At 39.0% G+C, this 19,002-nt stretch overlaps 1 protein-coding gene across 3 annotated transcripts in view; it reads left to right on the top strand.

The window, feature by feature from the left end:
• Positions 1 to 19,002, top strand: part of TRIO (trio Rho guanine nucleotide exchange factor) — a 248,627-nt gene that overhangs the window by 199,602 nt on the left and 30,023 nt on the right. For all 3 annotated transcript variants that reach the window (XM_027738974.2, XM_039385174.1, XM_027738975.2), the window contains exons 35-36: positions 13,800 to 14,092; positions 15,635 to 15,805. In XM_027738974.2, coding sequence (XP_027594775.1) covers positions 13,800 to 14,092; positions 15,635 to 15,805 — 464 coding nt within the window. The remainder of the gene's footprint in view (positions 1 to 13,799; positions 14,093 to 15,634; positions 15,806 to 19,002) is intronic.

Here is a 19,002-nt window from a genome sequence, read left to right as displayed (position 1 = left end):
TTTGGGATTTAGGCTTAATACTCAGAATGTACTCTAGTGCATGATTTTGTTTGTAGCAGATGTAAAGTTTTTTTTTTTAAGGAATTAAAAGTTTGGTTTATTTTTCATTAAAATGTTAGAATATATGTGACATTAATAATTATGTATTCCTGCTCTAATTAAATTATCTGAATTTTTATTCTGCTTATTCATCAAGCCTGAGGAAGAAAAACTTGTTCAGATTTAGGGAGAAAGAAAATAGGTCTTTGAGTAATGAATTGGCAAGTAACTACTGAAACTAATAAATAAGTATTGTATTTTTGCCTTTATCTGACATCAGTTGGAGAAAGGAGCGGTGATGGTAGGAGGAAACCAATTCTCATGGTAATTCCACCCATTTCTGTAACTTAAAAATGCTTTGCATGTGAGACAAGCAAGACAAGATGAATATTAAAGTTGTTTACAGTTATCTGGCTGGAGAGAGTGTTGAGTAGTTTCAACTGAATATTGAAAATAACATATTTTTTCAGTTACTTTGTGAGCTGGAAGAAACAATAGGATGTATGCGTTTCAGTCCCTATGTGGATTGTGTGAGTCTGTATTTCACTTGGGAAATTTGAGAGGCAAATCTCATGGATAAAATCCAGGGAATAAATCTATAAACCCCAAATTTATTCTGAAGTTATTAACCATCTGGGGGTTGGGTTTTGAAGGAGGAAAGGTGGTTGTAAAATTAGAGGGAGTTCTCATTTAGCTTTGAAGAAATACATTCATTATATGTGTCATAGATTGCTTAAAAGAATGTATGTGAATCAAACTATCTTTTTCCCCTTTCATAACATTTTATGATATATCAAGCCTCAGAAATAATTCATCCATAAAACAGGATGCTTTTACTGTAAGTAATTGTTAACAAATGGTGTCCAAGAGTGGATAAGAATCTCTGAGGACTGAACTCAGAGGATGCAGTGGGAGAGTCCAGTTATTACTAATGGGTTGGTGTAATTCTTGGCATAGATTCACCACTACACTTTGAAAGTCTGTTCTTTTAGAATACAGATGGAAGCTGTTAAGTATGTGCTGTGTGTGCCTTTCCATCTCCACAAAGAGCATGCAACAAAAATCCTCCTGAAACGGAGCTCATGTATCAGCTCCATAGTTACACATGCAAAAGAACTACTTTCCTGACCTCTCTGTCCTTACAGACTTGTTCTTGCAACATGGCTTTTCTGAATCATTAGGCTGCAGGACTTGCAAGAGACTTAGCTGAAGGTGCTGTTTCACAGTTAGTAAAAATTGAGCTGCATGTCAGGTACTGCTAGTTTATTTACCCTGTGCTTGCACATAGGATCCAGCTGCTTCTTGTGCACCAACATGAGCAATCATACAGGCAACCAGACTAGGGATTTTATGCTGCAGAAAATGCTGTACCATTCCCTCCCTCCACCCCACCCCCCAAAAAAAACAAATAAAACAACAACCACCAAACAAACAAACAAAAAACCAACCAAAAAACCCCCACAACCAAACTCCACGTTATGAGGTATAGGAGCTTATGCAAGAGAGATACTGATGTCCTTTTGTAATTGCCATCCCTGCTTGTGAACCTGAAGAATTGATACACAGGTTTTTTGCTCTGAGTGAACTGATAAGATCCACAGCTACCCATATTTTCATCTGAACTACTCCTAATTATTTTCTCCTTTAGTTTGGATATATCTTATTAGTCACTTGAAAAGGCCATTTCTGTAGCTCTCAGGTGGGTTACTTGCTCTGTGAAATAAACCAAAACTGAGCAGCAGTGTGGATCAGAGATGTGTATGGAGTTAGCCCCAGGCAGCCTTCTGCCTCTAATCACTGGAAGTCTGCTCCCTCCACTACAGCACTTTCCACTCTGACCTTGTATAAGTACTGCATGAAAATGGAGTACTTTAGAGTGGTTCTTTTAGCCCCAGCTCTTTATCAAACCAGCTATTCAGTTCTGAGTTTTAAGGATTTTTTTTAAAGATATGATAGGAAAATTCAAAAAGCTTAGTGAAGAATTTCTAGATTTTCCAAAAGATGATGGAAAAATGAGCAGTCAATATCAAGAAGGCTTCCCAGAGAGAGAGCTAATGAGAACAGAATTTAGGTGTTACCGGTATATTCCATCCTGCTTTGAGCATGGAACTGGACACCTCCAGTCAATCTTCTTGAATGAGTGGTTAAAAAAAGCCACACCACCCAATATATAAACTGTGTGGGATAGTTTTACCCTAAGAAGAGAGCAGCATAGAGATCAGCTGTCTAGATGCATTGTAGGAAGTGCGGGGGACTTGACAAAAAGAAGAAATGGTTTTTTTAGTAGAAGAATGAATAGAAGCTAATTAAATTTCTTATTTTGTTTCCTCCAGATAACTTATTTGTCCATAAATTTAGGCTTACAGTTGAGTCTGTAACTTAAACAAGCAGTCATTATTGTTCTGTAGAAGTTATTATTATTGATACAGATTTCCCTCCCTCCCCCTGCTTCATGTCTAATTAAAGCAAGTAATAAGAATTCTATTTCTTTGCCTTTTTATCTTTTTATTGCCTTTCAGAAGACGTTTACTGCTTTTTTTTTTTTTTTTTTTTACCTTTTGCTTCCTGCTTCCAAACCAGTTTTGGATATCTCTCCCATGATCCTGTCACATCATCTTCCTGTGGCCACTTGGGTAATATTAGATGGATGGGAGCTGGGGAATGATTTGAGGAATCAGAATTTAGATGACTGGGTGGACAAGGCAGTTGACAACATCACCTTCATCCTAAGGCTTTATTGGAAGTAGTTGAAGGAAACAAAAACAACAGAAAAATTGCATGACAAAATGTGGCTTTTTGTGTGTACATGATATGGGCTTGATCATGCCAAAGAAAATTGAGTAGTGCATTTGTTATTCCTGAAGAGACTGTAATCAAGTTAATGAACATCGCAGTGATTCTGTTTGTAGTATTTAGTGTATTTGAATTGTGCATTGAGATAAAATGTCACATCTTCCATTAACTTATAGTTTTAAAATAATTATAGTTTAAAATACTTGTTTATAACAAGGAGTTATCTTTCCCTTTTAACTCCATCTTTAGTCAAGATTGGTGAATTTTTGAAGGAGTATCTTCCCCTTTCCTAATCCCTTAAAATACTTCATCCTGAAAGGCATCTCTGCAGCAGTTTGGTATTATGACTTTCAATAGCTATCTGCTAGTCAACCTTGACTGTGAGTTTGTTTAAAAAAACCCTTTCCAGTGTGACTGACCTTTATTAAAATCACGTGTGCTCTCATCGCATTGCTCAGGTTACATTTCCATCTGAAGACAAAAAATATCAGACCAGTTCAGTTTCTAATCACTGTCATCTAAGTCTGCTCTTGATAATGTAGTTATTGAGGTGGGATTGCACTCGGAGGAAGTTGTCTGTCATCACCTACAGTCATCTAGTTACGCAGTGGGGAGGCTGAAAGCAGTGACGTGGCTGCAAGGGCCTCACTCTGCTCAGTAATGCTCCAGATAATGTGTGCACCAAACAGGTCAACGTTTTACAGTGCAAAGTAATGTTAGTACAATTCATTTCTACCACTATTGTCAATTAATTGGGTAAGGAGGCAACATCTTTTTTTATATATAGGAATTTCAGATGACCCATTTTTGTCACTATTTCAGCCATTCCATCTTTCTTCCCAGTTCCCTTAATTACTTTTTCAATGTATATTTGAGGACTAAAACAGTATAACATTTGGAAAGAGAAAATGACCAAAATTATTGTAATAGCCCCAAAGCTAAACAGTATGAGTATATTATTATTCTTAAGCTTATGTCAGAGTTCCTAACTTGAGATTGATGTGTTTGTACAGCTGCTGCTAAAGCTGTGGCTTCAAACAATTGCTAGTTGTTCTAATGAGCTCTTCTGCTTTGACTCAAGAGGATGGGGGAAAAGGAAAAAAGACTGTTAAAATTGCTGTTGGATTAGTATATGTGTTTAGGTTAACATGTAACTGCAGTATGTGAACAGGAAACAAGTATTTTTTTAGTACAAGTAGTCTAATAAGTTGGAGGTTTAAAACTAATGAAATTTGATAAAGTCATAATTTCTTTTGGATTATTTGTTTCTGTAACTCAATATTAACACTGTGTACTATCTCTTTATATTTATAAACTTTACCAGTACACTTGAAGATATGCTTAGCAATTAGTAGTATCAAAGTATGTTTATTGACTTGTCATATATTCTCTCAGTTTTACTAGAGAATTTTTGGAGGTTTTCTCATGGGTGGGAATTTTTTAAGGCATTTGGAAAAGAGAGAGAATAAAATGCATCTACTTTCATCTTCTCCTAGAGGTCACTAATTTTTAAATACATGGCAGAAGTTATACTTGCTTAAATTTTTTCAGACTTCTGAACAAAAGAAAAAAAGTCATTTTGGCTCAGCATTTTATAAATTGTTGTAAATTTATAAATTGTATAAATTGGTTTTTGTCTTCATAATTGTGAAGCTTGCTTATATTGATTACGTAAGTGGTGGAAGCTAATTTCCTCCCTATCCATGTATGTATTCCCAGTTTCAACAGTGCAGCAGTAGAACTGTGTCTCCCCTTCCTTCCTTTTGAGATCAGACTTGTTGAAACTTACATTTGCAATATCTTAGCAGTATACAACCTTTTTCTTGAAGTGGTGGAGAGTGTTTTAAAATCTGCATAGGATAAATTCCTTCCATTGGTATGCCCTGCGTTGCTGAACGTTTGCACAGGGAAGCATGGCATGTATTGCTTTAAATAACATCGGAGATCATGATTCTTCCTAATGCAGTCTCTGCAGACTTGCTTCTCTCCCTCCCTTCCTCCACAGCTTTCTCTGCTTTCAGTAGAGCTGAGGGTTTGCTGAATGCATCTTTCCCTCCCCCCTTTTGGTTGGCCATTCTGTTATCTGTATTGATATGGACATATTTGTTTCATATCTGTTCATAATTTTTCTCTTCTGGACTGATGCACAAAGCATATCAGAGGAGTTGTTGTGCTGCTTCAGAGCTATATTTCTAGGACTGGAGTTTATTTTTATCCATTTCTGAGCAAAAATTTACTTCGCAGCAAAAATTAAAGTAGCAGATGATAAAACCCCTACAGCTCCGTAACAGATGAGCAGAATTAATTGTGCAGTTGCCCCAATTAAAAGCTGTAACTGCTTATCACGAATCTTGTCAGTAGCGGTTCCCATTCGTAGGATGGGACTTACAGCTCTCCACCAAGAGCAGAGCTGCATTTCTGGGGCTGACATCATGCAGCATGACTCTTGGGAAGTAGGGTGCACACAGCATGCATGAGGCCATTAGCTTGTCAGCAGTCGTCAAAACTCTGTCTAGTGTCTTAAGCACTAGTGCTGCCTACAAGGCCCAGGTCCAAAGCTTCTGCCTTCACTCTTTTCCTTCTTTGGCTCAGACTTCACTTCTCTGTACCAGCTAGCTGCTTGGTTTTGTCAAAGGCAGGGAGTTGTACTGTGGAGCAGTTGGAAGGGAGCTAACGCTACCAGCTCCCACCGCTTCAGTAGCTGTCTTGTGCCCTCAAAGAGCTTCTTGTGCCGAGATCTTAAACTCGTGAGCAGCAGCAGTGATGGGAAGCAGGCTGGAGCCAAGGGCCGTACATAGCTCTTCTCAGCTCAACATAGTGAGGAGGCGGTAGCCCTGGGCCTATAAGTTGTTCCTGGCAATGGTTCTGCTGCATCCGTTCATCTGGAGGGAAGTGTAGTTGGACGGTACCTTCATCTGATCTTCTACATTGGTCATCCTAAAGTAGTTGAATATACCTGATGGTAGGCATCTAGCTAAAAAAAGCATATGAGAACTTTTTTAAATATTCACATCTCCACAGTAAAGCTCCAAAATACCCATGCTTTGAAAATGAGTGATGTAGTTGAGTCTTTGTGAATCATCTCCGTTAGTAATTGATCTTAAAAGCTACTGTATTTAAAGCAAAATAAGGAAAATACATTGTTGCTCTTGGAAAACCTGTTTGCTGATATAGAAAAGCATTGTTACTCTAATTTTCTTTCGCTGTTTGCACTGAAGAAGTTTCACAACTAAAGGAAGGGTGTCACCTTAATATTCTGAATTACACAGTATGTGTCAGCCCCTATGAGGGGGGGTTAGTATGTAACTTAGATCTGTCACTGAAAAGCTTGCATATTGTAGGTCTGCAGAGCAAATAATCTTATGTGCTCCTTCACAGTGATGTAAAATTATGTCATGTAACAGGAGGCACAGGTGAAATACAAGAGATAAGTAACTGACTGATGGCCCTAGTTTTGCCCGAGGGAACTCACTGGAGGTTGCTCGCAAAAAGGAGAATACTTGAAAATTAGAACATGAGTTTCTGTTCATTAGCTCTTATGCAAAAGCTCGGAAAGCCTCTGTGCAGTTAATGGTTAGAAGAAATACACTCTCCCTTCCAGTGGGAAATAATCATATTAAAATAATTGGGGCACTTGCTTTGATCTGTAGAGGGGATGGCTCAGTGCACTGACATAGAGTGAGAACTTAACTGAGAAACAGTGCTAAATTACATAAATCCGTCCTGGGTGTGTCCTGCCAGGCATGTGGATGTAGCCATCTTTAGATCTGAACAAACAGGTGGCCAAAGGAGTAGAGTTGAAATCCAGACTTGCCTGTTAAAATATAAGCTGTGTACAGGGAGGCTGAGATTTAATCTATTAAAAGCTCGTGGTTTTCACAAATTGTGAAACTAAACTTCAGCAGTGCAAGTAACTCTTAATGCTTCCTACTTGTGACACAAAATGTATTTTTCTCCAGAAACAGGAGAGAGAAACAGTTAATTGCAAAGAATGAAATGCCCCTCAAAGTCCACTCTCCCCTTCTGTAGTGCTGCCTTGTGCTTGTAGCAGTATACAAGATTTAGATTAGGCACTTTATATCCCTGTGGTCTGAATTCCAGGGAGCACAAACAGAACTGCTTCTATTAACCTAGGAAAGTTTTTTTTTCTGGCACAGTATCATGTCTTCTTTCTGCTTAAAAAAGAAATAAGAAAAAAAAAAAAAAAAACACCAAACAAGTGTGGATGCAAAACTGTCCAACATTTTTAAGAGAAGGATTTTTTCCATCTGAATTTTGTTGGTGTTTAGCTCCTAGGTAGCAGTTGTGTTTGCGGCTCCCTCTGTGTACACTCTATAATGCACATAAAACTGTTTAAAAGCTTAAATGTAAAACCTTGGTTCACAAAAACTTGGGTTTACATTTATGAGGTAGGAAGGCAAGAGAAGATATTAAAAAGAATCAGTAGCATGAGCGTATTAAATCTTTCAGGCATATGCTCATAATTTTTTAACTCAGATGAACAGTGTATCCATTTTGCTCTTAATCAGAAGTTTTCTTCATTCCTTTCTCTAGTACAGTTGCAAATATGTTTGCTGAATGACTTTTCTCAATATCAGAAAGACCTTTGGAGTCATTAAGATGGCAGTCTCTGTCTTGGGGGGAGAGTTGGCTTTTTTTAATTGCTTGTGAGGCAGTTTACTATCTCATTAAGAGAAGCTTAAGAGTATCTAGCCTCAAGCTTAGAATTCCAGTCTATCTGATACTAACATAATCAGCTTTTGATGACTTGGAAGACTTAATTATTGAATACATGTAAATCCAAATGCTGTGGACTAGTGTCTGTATCAGTCAAAATTAGTACAGATAACTCATTAATCAGGGAAGATATGCTAAGGAGTTGAACTCTTTGTCTCCTCACACACTGAAAACATTAGAAAATTGTATTTCAGTGTAGTGTGTAACTTGAAATAAAAGACAGGAAAGGTTTTCCTGACCAGAGATGAAGACTGAGTGTGTTTGTGTCACTCCAGACACAAATGTGATTGAGGGATTTCCTTTCATATATTGAGTAATAGCTTTCTTCATTTTGTGATTTTTTTTTAATTTTTTTTTAGGAAGCTAGTTTAATGAAAATTATATTACTTTACCTCACGAATGAAATTCTTGCTTCCCAAAGGGCATGGTGGAAATACCCCATTTGCAAGCCTGATAATGCTTAAGCTGCATTGTCTTTAAATGGTGACTGCTTTTTTGTTGGCTTGTTAAAAGTTGAAACACATCTAATGCCTTTTGATGTCTGTTCCAGTACTGGATTACAAAAAATAGGCAGCGAGGCTATTTTAAAGAGGATACCCAGCAGGAGAGAAATAAAATTCCTGGATACATACAAAATTATCTGAATGGTCTTGTACATGGCAGATTGATAACCTCTTATGTCAAAAGCAGTTCCCAGGCAGAAACTGCATGACTGTGTCCATGACTAAAATAATCCTTGCACTGGTTTTTTCAAACTTTCCCCATCTCATCTAATAACAAGTGATCACTGTGTATGTGGGTGGCATTTGGGCTTTTGTCATTAGATGCTTGTAAACTATCTTTGCTTTCTTTGATGATATGTTGACTTGGCTCAGATTGGAGCATGTGTGTTTGCAGGTAGATGTGGGCTTGGGAGATCACTGAACTCGACCTGTTTCCACCTTGCATGTTAAACTTGCAAGTGCATCAGTGTAGATCATGCTCTTTGTTTTTTGACCAACAAGCAGCTCTTGTCCCCAAATACTGATAATGTACGTGCACCAAATCTTACTGATCAGCTGGTTAATTGCTTCTGACGGGTTTTCTAGGCTGTTTTTTGGGGGGTGGTCCTTAAAATTCATGGTGGATGGCAGATTTGCAGTGGAAGTGTGACATGCCAGTTGAGGTTGCTAAGTTTGCTTTGCTCCATTTTTCAGTCTTTGCCCCATCTCTGTTTCACAATCCAGAGACGATGCAATGTTCTTATTTTTTATTTTGGAGCATTTTGGGTTTAGAAGTGCAGAGCAGGCATCAAACAGACTTGGTTTGATTCCCTAGGTAAAAGAGTCAGGGTTTTTGTAGCCCCTTGCACTAAAACTCAAAAAACAGCAATATGGAAATAGTTAATATGAAGCAGAGCCTTTCAAGTCATCAACTAGCCTAACATGGTTGATTTATTTTTTAGGGGAAAAAAACAGTTTATTAATCACAGATGTGCATGTTTCTAGTGTTAAAAAAGCTGGGACTAGAATGAGAATTCCCATTTCCCTTCCAGTTTCAAAATTTTCCTGTTTGTTCCAGGTAACTTTATCTCGTAGTTTGAGGGGGTCAGAACCCATGCTGCCTGCCCTTTAGCTTCAAAAATATATTTATGGGCTCTGAATGAACTCTCTGACCTCACCACCAGAGCAACATATGTGGTTTTTACTTTCCGAGAAACGGCAGTTAAATGCCTTCTTTTCTTATTGAGGCTATGAATTATAAAACAAAGCCCATCCATTAGGTTTTTTAAAATACTTTATTGAATTGCAAAATTTCTTTACTTGAACAAGTAGTGACTTTATTAATTCAGTGGTTTCTTGTTGGATTGCTGTTGCTGTGTGTGATCATTATATGTGTGTTGGGTTTTTCTTCTCTCCAAGATGTCCATCTGTTGCATTTATCTTTTTCTAAACGGGAATCTGATGCTCACTAGAAAGTTTACTGTACTTGAAACACAGTTGGGGTTAGCATACCCCAAATTTCTTCCATCTGTTTTGGTTTTAAAATTCCGTGTTGTTCTTGGTTGAATTCTGAATACTCCTTTTTTCCTTTTAGCGTGTCTTAGTGATAAAATATTCTTGAGCAACCCTAGAAAAACTATTTTCTGTGTAGTCATAAAGGAAACAAAGCCAATTTAATGTAAACAATCCCAAGCATGGTAATCAAACCAAGTCTGTATCCCTATATAGACAGCAGTAGAATATAGTGATGGGACAGGGAGAAATAAGACACAGCCATGTGGCTGTTCTCATAGGGAAGGTGAAAGGTCTTTTGGTGCTCTTGAAAATGCCTGTATTGGATTTGATATGCCCTAATGCTTGGATCTGGCAATGCCTGTACATAAATGTATGAACTCGAGCACCTAGGTTTTGTACATGACTGTTACTGGAGTCCTGGGAGTAAGTAATTTGAGAATCTGGACTCCTGTCAGCTGGGATGGGATGAGAAAATAGATGGTAAAGGACCTCACTGGAAAATACTAGCATGGAATATTTCTAGTGAGTGTTAACTCAACTATGAGGCTGTGGGGATGTTTTCTGCAAATTTAAAGAGGGGCAAAAAAATCAGGTCTGATCTCTGAAGAGGCTAGTGGGTTGGTATTCCATTCAGGTTAACACTGGTGATTCTCAACCTCTTTTTTTTTAATGCTAGTTTTTTTAAAAAACGATCTTTAGGCTGATGCTTTTATGGCAATGCAGTATTTTTATTTATTTTAAGAAGAGGTGTTAACAATGCATACAAGTATCTTAAGGGTGGGGTTTCAAGAGAATGGGACCAGACACTCTTCAGTGGTGCCCAGTGACCGGACAAGGGGCAGCGGGCACAAACTGAAACATAGGAAGGTCCATCTGAATATGAAGAAGAACTTTATTGTAAGGGTGGCAGAGCACTGAAACAGGCTGCCCAGAGAGGTCATGGAGTCTCCTTCTCTGGAGGTACTCAAAACCTGCCTGGACACAATCCCATACAGCCTGATGTGGGTGAACCTGCTTTAGCAGGGGGTATGGACTAGATGATCTCCAGAGGTCCCCAACCTCTGTGATTTTCCTTCTCCCCTGGAGCTTTCATGCTTTAAAGAGCAGAGTGGAACAGTGCTATCATTTTGGTGTACTGCTTACACTATGTCTGCTTTTATGATTCCCTGAAGCCCTAATAATACTCCAGTGAGTATTTCATATTAAATCATGCAGAAGAGAAGATAAGAAGCAGTTACATGCTGCACACCAAATGAAAACTAATGTTGTGTGGGAGGATATGGCTAAAGTATGTGCTGCAAAACATGTCTAGCTAACATTGTTTTGTCTCTTATATCCTCTTCATTTGAGCAGAGTGTATGTATTTCATGCTCTCTTCCCTCCCCCTGCCCACAAACTCTTGGCCAACTAGGGTTAAGATTAGGAGTGGTACCACAAAAGTACAGTCAAATTAAAATATTTGTCTTCCGCAGTTTCAGGGGCTCTGCCCTGTACTGCTTGATTTTACAAGAAATTTGGTAGTTGGTAAGTGTAGATTGTCAAAGGGATGTGTGAGAATTTGAGGAGGTGGAGCACACTTTTTATAAAAAGAAAAATCGGTTTATTAACTGCAGGCATGTTACATGCTTAGAGGTAGGAATGTTTATATAAAAGTAAATCTTATGCAATCAGTTACTGCACCACCATGCTGCCTTTTTGTTAGAAAGGAGTAATCAGAAAAAAATGCAACAGATACAAAAATACGAAACAGTATATGGTGAACTTCTGCAAAGGCTTATTTTTTTCTTCTTATATAAACAAGTGAATGTTCTCTTATTTTATTTGTATGGAAGGAACCTTGTATGAACCATCACTGAGCAGAAAAATATATACAAATGAAAGAAGAACTTGGCTGAGTGATTATAACATCTTCAAGCTTCGGAATCTTGAAAACAAGTCATTTAGTTTGTGCTTTAAAAAACTTATTTACAAGAACACCAGCACCGTTTTCTCATCTTCTGTATTACAGTAGCAGATTAGCAGAGGGCTGTTTATTGAAATACCCATCAGCTGATGTTTGCTATGATTTCTGAAACAAGGCATCTGATAACAACTAAAATGCCCGATACAGTAAAGGTAAAGTTAAGTTTGGTGAAAGAGCAGTCAATCTAACTTCTTACAGACGTTTAATAGGAGATTGTTTGGATTCCTGTGGAGAGCTTGCAGATGGTTGCAAGTTTTGTTTGGAATTTTTTTAATAAGCAGATCACTTTCTTTTTTAATGAAGTAAAAAATCTGTCATGATGTGGACGCTGATGGCTAGTAAGCTTGCTTTTCTTGCATATGTGCTGATAACCCTTTAGCAGTAATCCAGGGGCCTTGAGGGATACTCGGATTGCAAGTTGAAAACCATTGTTATAAGTAATTAATTTCTTCCTTATGTTTTCCACTTCAACAAGGAAATAATGTGGCAATTCTGTAGCACTGCTAACCCGTGATTTAGAGACAAACTGGTGTAGCTCTGTAGTACCCATTACTTAAAGCCTTGAAACCAGGTTAATGACATCATAGGAACTCTCCTTACCTGTGTGCACAACAGCTAGAAGATAATTCTATAGATGAATCCTGATTTTAAAGTGTTAGCAGCTAGCTTGTTAGACTGAAAGTATGCTTTATAAAGTTTATCTTCTGCTTTATGGAAGCAATGAAAAGGGGTGGTTAACACAATTATTATGTATGTGTTCATAACGCTATAAGCTACAGATGTTCTTGGCGTGAGAACTGGTGTATCTTAATAGTGACATGCAATGGGTTTTATTGGAATAGAGAAAAACTTTTGCAAACAGTATGACAGAACACAATTTGGGATTCCAAGGAAAGGATGCCCTTTTTGAAACAGCTTGAATAGTGCAGGAAAAATAAAAAGCCCTAATTTCTTATTTTCATGTTTTGTGTCTCTTTCCCCATCTCTGTTCAAAACCATGATTTACGCTTAGTGCTCTGTGGAAACGGAACAGACTCACATAGTTGTGCATGGATCAAAGTATTTGGGTGTTTATGATGAAGTATATTGGTACATCAGTGTGTCCATATTATTCTGCAAAATTCAAACTATCTCTGGTCAGACTGGCAGTGCACCTCTTAGGGAAAAGCTGCCAGAAGAGGTGACCTGAACATCTGTGTCAAGCTTCAAGAAGGAATACAAGCACTGCATTTAACTCCCAGCGTAGAAACATTCAACAAAACATTATTTATGTCATCCTTCTGTAAACTATCTGTCTGCAAAAGTGCACGCACAGGGGAAAAAAACTCCATATTTGACAACCTACAAGAATCTTGTTAATACCCTAGCGGTAAATAATATTTATAGGAGTGGTGTTACAAGAATGTTTCCCCCCCCAAAAAAAAGTATGTTTTTAGGAAAAGAGAATTGTTGGGGGGAAAAGCATTGTACTGCATGGGGAAAAAGGAAACCTAGTCTCACAATAGGTAACCAGTGGAGGTTCACTGTAAGCATACAGTCCTGTTCAAGTGACAGGAACCTCGGTGGGAATATTCTTGACCTCATGCACATTTAACTGTGACTTGAGAAAAGTGTATCCTTTGTTTCATTACAGTACTTCAAGCATGTCATGCTGAGAACTACTGCTGATCCTGAGATTTCAGCAAGTGGGCTTTTAAACATTGCTCTGTGCCTTTTTAAAAAGCAAACAAAACAAAGCCAAAAGTCTGAGAAGATTTAAGCAAAAGACAGACATTTAACTCTCTTCTGGTTTCTTCTTCCTTTTGTCCCAAGGGTAGGGTAAATAAATAAATAATGAAAGTAATTGGAGCATTTGTAATTGAATTTAGTGTTTGAAATATTATTTACTTAGGCAGTTATAGTTACCCTTCATGTCTTTGCTCAAAGCAGTAAACATTAAAAGATAAAACAAGCATATCCTTCCATAAAGTTAGATGACATATGGAAAGTATAATTCACTATCAAATAAGTATCAGCAGTGGGAAGTATGAATTATAATTGAGGCAGAAGCAACTTAATGAAGCTTGACTGTTACAAGCTTGTCTATGGACAGCCACGTGCGGCATGTACACTGATAGTTGTAGTGTCATTAAAGGCCATATTACCTCCAAATAATCTGATTGATTTGTCCATACATCTAATCTGATATCTGTTATCACATACATCCATTTAGCTTGTTTCTTATTTGCCTGTGTTTCAGCTTTAAAATGCCCTCCTTGTTCTTTTTCCAGACTCCCTTTCAGTCTCCAGCAATGATGCCAGTCCTCCTGCTTCAGTAACATCACTTCAGGCCCACATGATTGGTGCTCAGAGCTCCCCGGGCCCGAAGCGCCCTGGCAACACGTTGAGGAAATGGCTTACCAGTCCTGTGAGGCGCCTTAGCAGTGGAAAAGCAGACGGGCATGTCAAAAAACTGGCCCACAAGCATAAGAAGAGTAGAGAGGTTCGTAAAAGTGCCGATGCGGGCTCTCAGAAGGACTCTGATGATAGTGCAGCAACCCCACAAGATGAAACCATTGAAGAGGTAAGTGTTCAGGGCAGCTTCCCAAGACTTGTTTTTATATTTTTCAAAGAACTAATGTTGTCAGGTGAAGGTTGTCTCCTCAGTTGACTGTCCAGCAGTGGAGCAAAGTAGTATGTGCCCCGTGCTCATTCTTGTTGACTACTGTACTCTTCATAAGTACTGTGCAAGGGACAGTTTGTGCCCTCTGCATTGAGAGTGTTAGTTAAGCTCTGTGAAGAGTCTCTAATTGAAAAAGAGAAATGGGAAAAAGTTGTTCTTTGGCTTTGCTCTCTTATCCTAATTTGGAAAGCGGCTTTGTGAACAAAGGTGCTTCAAGATCTGGGAATAATCAGGTCATTTTGTAATTCCTTTCTTTTTCTTGTTGATGGGTCAGGGAAGATATTGGGAGAGCTGCTTAACTGCTTAAAGCTGTATTTACACCTTGAGTAAGGGTCAGAGCACAGAAAAATTACTGGGCCTTTGAATTAAAAGGTAGTTACCATTAGTCAAATAGTATGCATGGCAATTTTCATTGGAGGAAGGAAAACTGTGAACTGTTCCAAACTTTGCTACCAGCAACATCTACTGAGGGCTTCCCTTTCTCCTACAAGCATGTGCCCCTCCTTCTAAGCCTGGAACTCTGTATGAACAAAGCCAGCCTCCAGTTAGGTGCAGACAAGAGCCAAATTCTTTTTTGTTACAAACCTACATTTCAGGCTAAAATGAATTGTCATCTTACTGCTTCCAAGGGCAGAGCTAGATGCATGCTATACACTTATTGCTTTTTACCAGGATTGACAGTTTTGGTACTTACCATGCAGATGCCCAATTTTTAATGTTGCATTGTTTTCTTTTCCTCACAACATATTTTGCTACAAGCTTGGAACATTAGTGATATTGTACAGTGAATCTAGGGAAAGAAGAGACTAGAGACTTGGAGCATAGTGAGTCGAGAGATGTTGCTTAGGAATGAATACTGGCCTCTGTCCTTGGATGTCAGGCTGTAGAAAGAGACCCTCTGTGCTGCACTTGCAGCACTGTTATGGAAGTATCTGTTACTCTGCAGTTCTGTGAGTGAGGGGAAAACCATAAAGTCAGGGAAAACCAATAAGTATCTATGCTGTCTTCCTGTAAAGATAGATGAATTATCCTGCAAGATCAGTTACACTAAACTTTGGGTACTTGAAATCATAGTGCCTTGTGGGGGACAGAAAGGATAATTAACAAAATACTTCATGTGGTGATAGCAGTTTTTTTGTCCTATGATACATAGCAAGATTACAGAACTGAAATTGGAAAGAAAGCATGGCTTTGATAATGCTTTCCTGTAGTAAATTTCAAGCTGAATGTCTTGTTCATAGTGTCTCAATCCATCTGCTTTTACCAAAGATTGAAAACTGTCTTTGGCATTTGCACTTTCCCCCTCTGTTAAGGAGGATCCTACTGTATTTATAGGAGCATCTTGACTTTTTGGGAGAGGGCTGAAACTACATAACAGACTTAAGACAAGCTTCATGCTGTTGAGAAGATATCAGAGCTTGAATGTCTTGATGCTTTTTACAGAGAGGTCGAAATGAGGGGCTGAGCAGTGGCACTCTCTCCAAGTCATCCTCTTCAGGCATGCAGAGCTGTGGAGAGGAGGAAGGTGAAGAGGGAGCAGATGCTGTACCACTTCCTCCTCCGATGGCAATTCAGCAACACAGTCTTCTCCAGCCCGACTCCCAGGATGACAAGGTAGGAGGGAAGGCTTTACATGTTGAGATAACCTGTTTGCACAAATCTTTCTTCTGTTCTTGAAGGTCTCCAAATTGTACATAATACATCTTTATGGAAGACAGAAGTAATCACTGTGTCACTTCAGACATTAAAAAACATTAAAAGGATGTTCTGTGAGAAGAGCATGAATTAAATACTTTTCTATCTTAAAAGCAGAACTGTAGAAATTTTTGTACTGTCCCTTTAAATGTGAAAATGGGCTACTTTATGTGCTCACAGACCAATTTACATCTCTTTTACTGTAGTGATTAGAATCTAATTGTTTTATAATCCTACCTTTTATTCTTTTTTGGGGGGGGAGGGGAATGCCTAGAGAAAGGAATTACCACCTAAGGGTATTACTTGTCCTGGTTTAACCCCAGCCAGCAACTAAACTCCACACAACCACTGCTCTCTCCCTCCATGGGATGGGGAAGAGAATCAGAAGAGTGAGAAAACCCATGGGTCAAAATAAAGAGAGTTTAATAGGGAAGGCAAAAACTGCATACACAAATAAGGCAAAACAAGGAATTTGTTCACCCCTTCCCATGGACCAGGCAGGTGTTTAGCCGTCCCTGGGAAAGCAGAGCTCCATCAAATGTAATGGTGACTTGGCAAGAATAAACGCCATCACTCCAGATGTCCCCCCTTCCTTCTTCCACCAGTTTTATGTGCTGAGTAAGATGCCATATGGTATGGAATATCCTTTGGGTCAGTTGGGGTCAGCTGTCCTGACTATGTCCCCTCCCAGCTCTCTGTGCCCTGCCATTCTCCTCACTGGTGGGGTGGGGTGAGAAACAGACAAGGCATTGGCGCTGTGTGAGCTCTGCTCAGCAATAGGTAAAACATCCCTGAGTTATCAGCGCCATTTCCAGCACAGACCCAAAACACAACTCCACACAGCTACAGTGAAGAAATTTAACTCTACCCCAGCGAAAACTAGCACATAATACAGCTGATTTTTACAAAGAAAGGCACATTGCAATTGAGGGTAAAAATTTTGCATCAGTAATGAGATTTTACATGTAGATAGTAACTGCATGAAGGAAATCTTCCCTACGTAACTTCTGCTTTTCTTTGATGTTATGATGTTCATACATTGAGGGGCTTTATTTCCATTTCCAACCTGGATCACATGTTTAGGGGACAAGTATCAAGTCTGAAAATAGAGGGTTTTATAAGGGAAACAATCTGGGCTTGTGCAGCAAATATGCACATTCCTGTTTTCTTCCCATTTTGCTCCTTAAAATTTATAACCTTTGCAATCTACAGCACTGAATATTGTTAATGAATTTTGTGACTGGTTCCTCTCTGTTCTCAGTGATACAGATGCTGTTCATAACTTTGGCTGATCTTACTTATTTTTGAGTTTTTAATTCCTTTAAAAAGACTTCCTTTCAGTGGGAATCTCACTCATCCCTGAGAATATCGTTTGTAGGATCAAAATGGCTGGTTCCTATGCTCTATGTGTTTTTAATTCCTATGTGTTTTCTGAATTGAAAAAGTGTAACATATGAGTTGGAGAGTTAATATATGGGGAAATATTCCTGAAACAAAACAAGCAAAAATAGGCCCGCCTTTCAACCTGAGAGAATGTTTTCTTGCTAGAATATAACAATCTCAGTTTGAGATTTAGAAATAGGATGAAAATAACGGTGGTGGAAATATGTTTAAGTTCCTGCTGATGCGCTGTCGTATTTGTGTGTCCCTTCAGTGACAGAAAAAAAATTGATACACAAGTATTAAAAAAAGTTCTCCAGAGAAAAATTAATTTGATTATATAATTCTTTACATAGCAAGAACAGTTATGTGAGGGGATATGCTTGTAAATTAGTGCCTACTCACTAGTGTATTTCTGGTGCAAAGTCAGACCCTTACCACAGTCGAGTAAGAGGCTTTGAGTAGCTTTCAGTCCACAGTAAATTTTACTTTCACTTCTGTTGTGGTTTAACCCTAGCCAGCCACCAAGTACCACGCAGCTGATTGCTCACTCTCCCACCAATGGGATCAGGGGGAGAATGGGACATGTAAAAGGGAGAAAACTTGTGGATTGGGATAAAGCAAAAACTATGCATGCAAGCAAAGTAAAACAAGGAATTAATTCACTGCTTCCCATGGGCAGGCAGGTGTTCAGCCATCCCCAGGAGAGCAGGGCCCCATCACGTGTAACAGTGACTTGGGAAGACAAACACCGTCACTTCAAATGTCCCCGCCACTTCCTCCTTCTTTCCTCCACTTTATATCCTGGGCATAATGTCATATGGTATAAAATATCCTTTTGATCAATTTGGGTCACCCCTCCCAACTATGTCTTCTTCCAATTTCCCATGCACCTCCAGCCTCCTCACCAGCAATGAGGTACAGAAAGCAGAAAAGGCCTTGGCTCTGTGTAAGCACTGCTCAGCAATAACGAAAACATTTCTATACTATCAACACTTTCTTTAGCACAAGTCCATAACATAGCCCCATACCAGCCACTGTGAAGAAAATTAACTCTATCCCAGACAAAAGCAGCAGCAATTCTTAAGCAGTTAACATGCACCCACTACAGTAAAAACACGTTGGGAAAGTTTTTAAAGTAGCTTGAACTACATTTTAGAGAACACTTCCATGAAGTTAAAATTTGGTAATGTTAATATTACACCATAGTTTTTCAGAGTATGTAAATAGTGATTCTTCTGCAATTTGCTGTTGTTATGCAATATCTGTCCTGCGTGGTGGGGGGCAAAAAAGTCCTCTCATGAGGCAGCCTGGGAGGCTGAGTGTGCCTCCCTGAAGTCCACATGCCACCAACTTCTAGTACCTAAAGCAAATGCTTTATTGGAATGCAGAAGTGAGAAGCCAGAGCAAAGTTTTACGCACTAGAAGGTAGTTGACTCTACTGATAGAGTTCCTGATCAATAAAAGGTTTGCAAACAAATTCCTAGTTGTCTGCCTTCTGGGTGGAGTCCTCCTTCACATTCCTGCCATGCTGAGTGGTTTTTTGGGTTGCTCATCTCCTCTGGATCCCAAGGAATGTCTCCACCTTTCATTGACCTCAGAGACTTGGCTTTCCTCTGTGCCTCCCTGCAAGCATTTCTTCCTCTCTAGAGCTTCTTGTCTACACTCAGTGCTGGAAACTCCCTGCTTGCTGGGTTTCTCCTTCCTTTCCCAGCTTGCTATGGGCCCTAGCCTGC

Source organism: Pipra filicauda, unplaced genomic scaffold (genome assembly GCF_003945595.2).
Source record: "Pipra filicauda isolate LSUMZ 115617 unplaced genomic scaffold, ASM394559v2 scaffold39_size4671491_pilon, whole genome shotgun sequence".
Lineage (NCBI taxonomy): Eukaryota > Metazoa > Chordata > Aves > Passeriformes > Pipridae > Pipra > Pipra filicauda.
This window is presented reverse-complemented; position numbering and strand designations above follow the sequence as displayed.